Genomic DNA, 1,229 nt, shown 5'->3' with positions numbered 1-1,229 from the left:
TTTGTACTGATCTTGCTTTAAGAGAGGGCACTCCTTGATGGAGTGTCCTGGCTTGCAACATTTATGACAGAGGTCATAATTCTTTGGCTTGCTAGAACTTCCCCTTTTTGGAATTCCTCAATTTCTGCGAACCATCTTCTGGAATCTTCTTTTCAAGTAAGCCATATCACCATCCTCACCACTTGAATCATTGATGTCTATCTTGAGGACCATGTCCTTCTCCCTTTTGGGTTATCTTCTTTCATTGTTGTTGTTCTTCTTCTTCATTTCATATGTTTTCATATTGAAAACAAGTTCATCTATGGTCAGTGTCTGCAAGTCCTTCGCCTCTGTAATGGCGTTCACTTTGCTTTCTCAAGAACTGGGCAGAATACTAAGGATTTTCCTGACAAGCTTGATTCTTGGAATAGTTTCACCAAGAGAGTGAAGCTCATTAATGATGGAGGTGAAGCGAGTGTGCATATCTTGGATGGATTCAACATCTTTCATCTTGAAGAGCTCGTATTCAGTTGTGAGCATGTCGATCTTGGATTGCTTAACCTGTGTTGTTCCTTCGTGAGCTGTCTGAAGAGCCTCCCAGATTTCTTTTGCAGATTGGCATACCGATATCCTGTTATATTCATCAGGACCAATGCCACAAACAAGAATTTTCTTTGCACGAAAGTTCTTTTCTATGGCCTTTTGATCAGCGTCATTGAATTCCTTCCTCGTCTTGGGAATGGCTACAGCTGGATCAGCAAGATTCTTGGTGGGAACAAAGGGTCTGTCACATATGATATCCCATAGCTTAGAATCTTTAGCCATGATGAAGTCGCGCATCCTAGTTTTCCACCATCCGTAATACTGTCCATTGAACCTAGGCGGTCTGTAAGTAGACTGGCCTTCTTCGAAGTTTGGAGGAGCAGCCATGAGAATCCTTTCTAGGTGTTAACTTGATAGAAAGAACCTGCTCTGATACCAATTGTTAGAATATAAGGGTCCACCAAACTCTATAGAGAACCAGGTTCTCTATCAGTTCCATTAGAACACACGCATATAGCAGTAAGTAGATGACAAGAGAAATTTTACGTGGAAAATTCTCAGCTCAACGGGATTAAAAACCACGACCTACTCTTGTAGGATTTCAACTTCACTACTGAGCAACTTTTATATTACAACCTATGCAACCTAGGAATTAACATCTTAATCCCTCACTAACTTGTAATACTCTATTACAAGCCACTTTGTAA

General features: G+C 40.7%; 1 protein-coding gene across 1 annotated transcript; it reads right to left on the bottom strand.

Annotated features, from left to right (window-relative positions):
• Positions 1–354: 354 nt before the first annotated feature.
• On the bottom strand, positions 355–909 carry LOC138898188 (uncharacterized). The gene has a single exon (XM_070184230.1). It carries the CDS (start codon positions 907–909, stop codon positions 355–357), a length of 555 nt encoding a protein of 184 aa, XP_070040331.1.
• Between the last annotated feature and the right edge of the window lie 320 nt (positions 910–1,229).

Source organism: Nicotiana tomentosiformis, chromosome 8 (genome assembly GCF_000390325.3).
Source record: "Nicotiana tomentosiformis chromosome 8, ASM39032v3, whole genome shotgun sequence".
In the NCBI taxonomy this organism is placed as follows: domain Eukaryota; kingdom Viridiplantae; phylum Streptophyta; class Magnoliopsida; order Solanales; family Solanaceae; genus Nicotiana; species Nicotiana tomentosiformis.
This window is presented reverse-complemented; position numbering and strand designations above follow the sequence as displayed.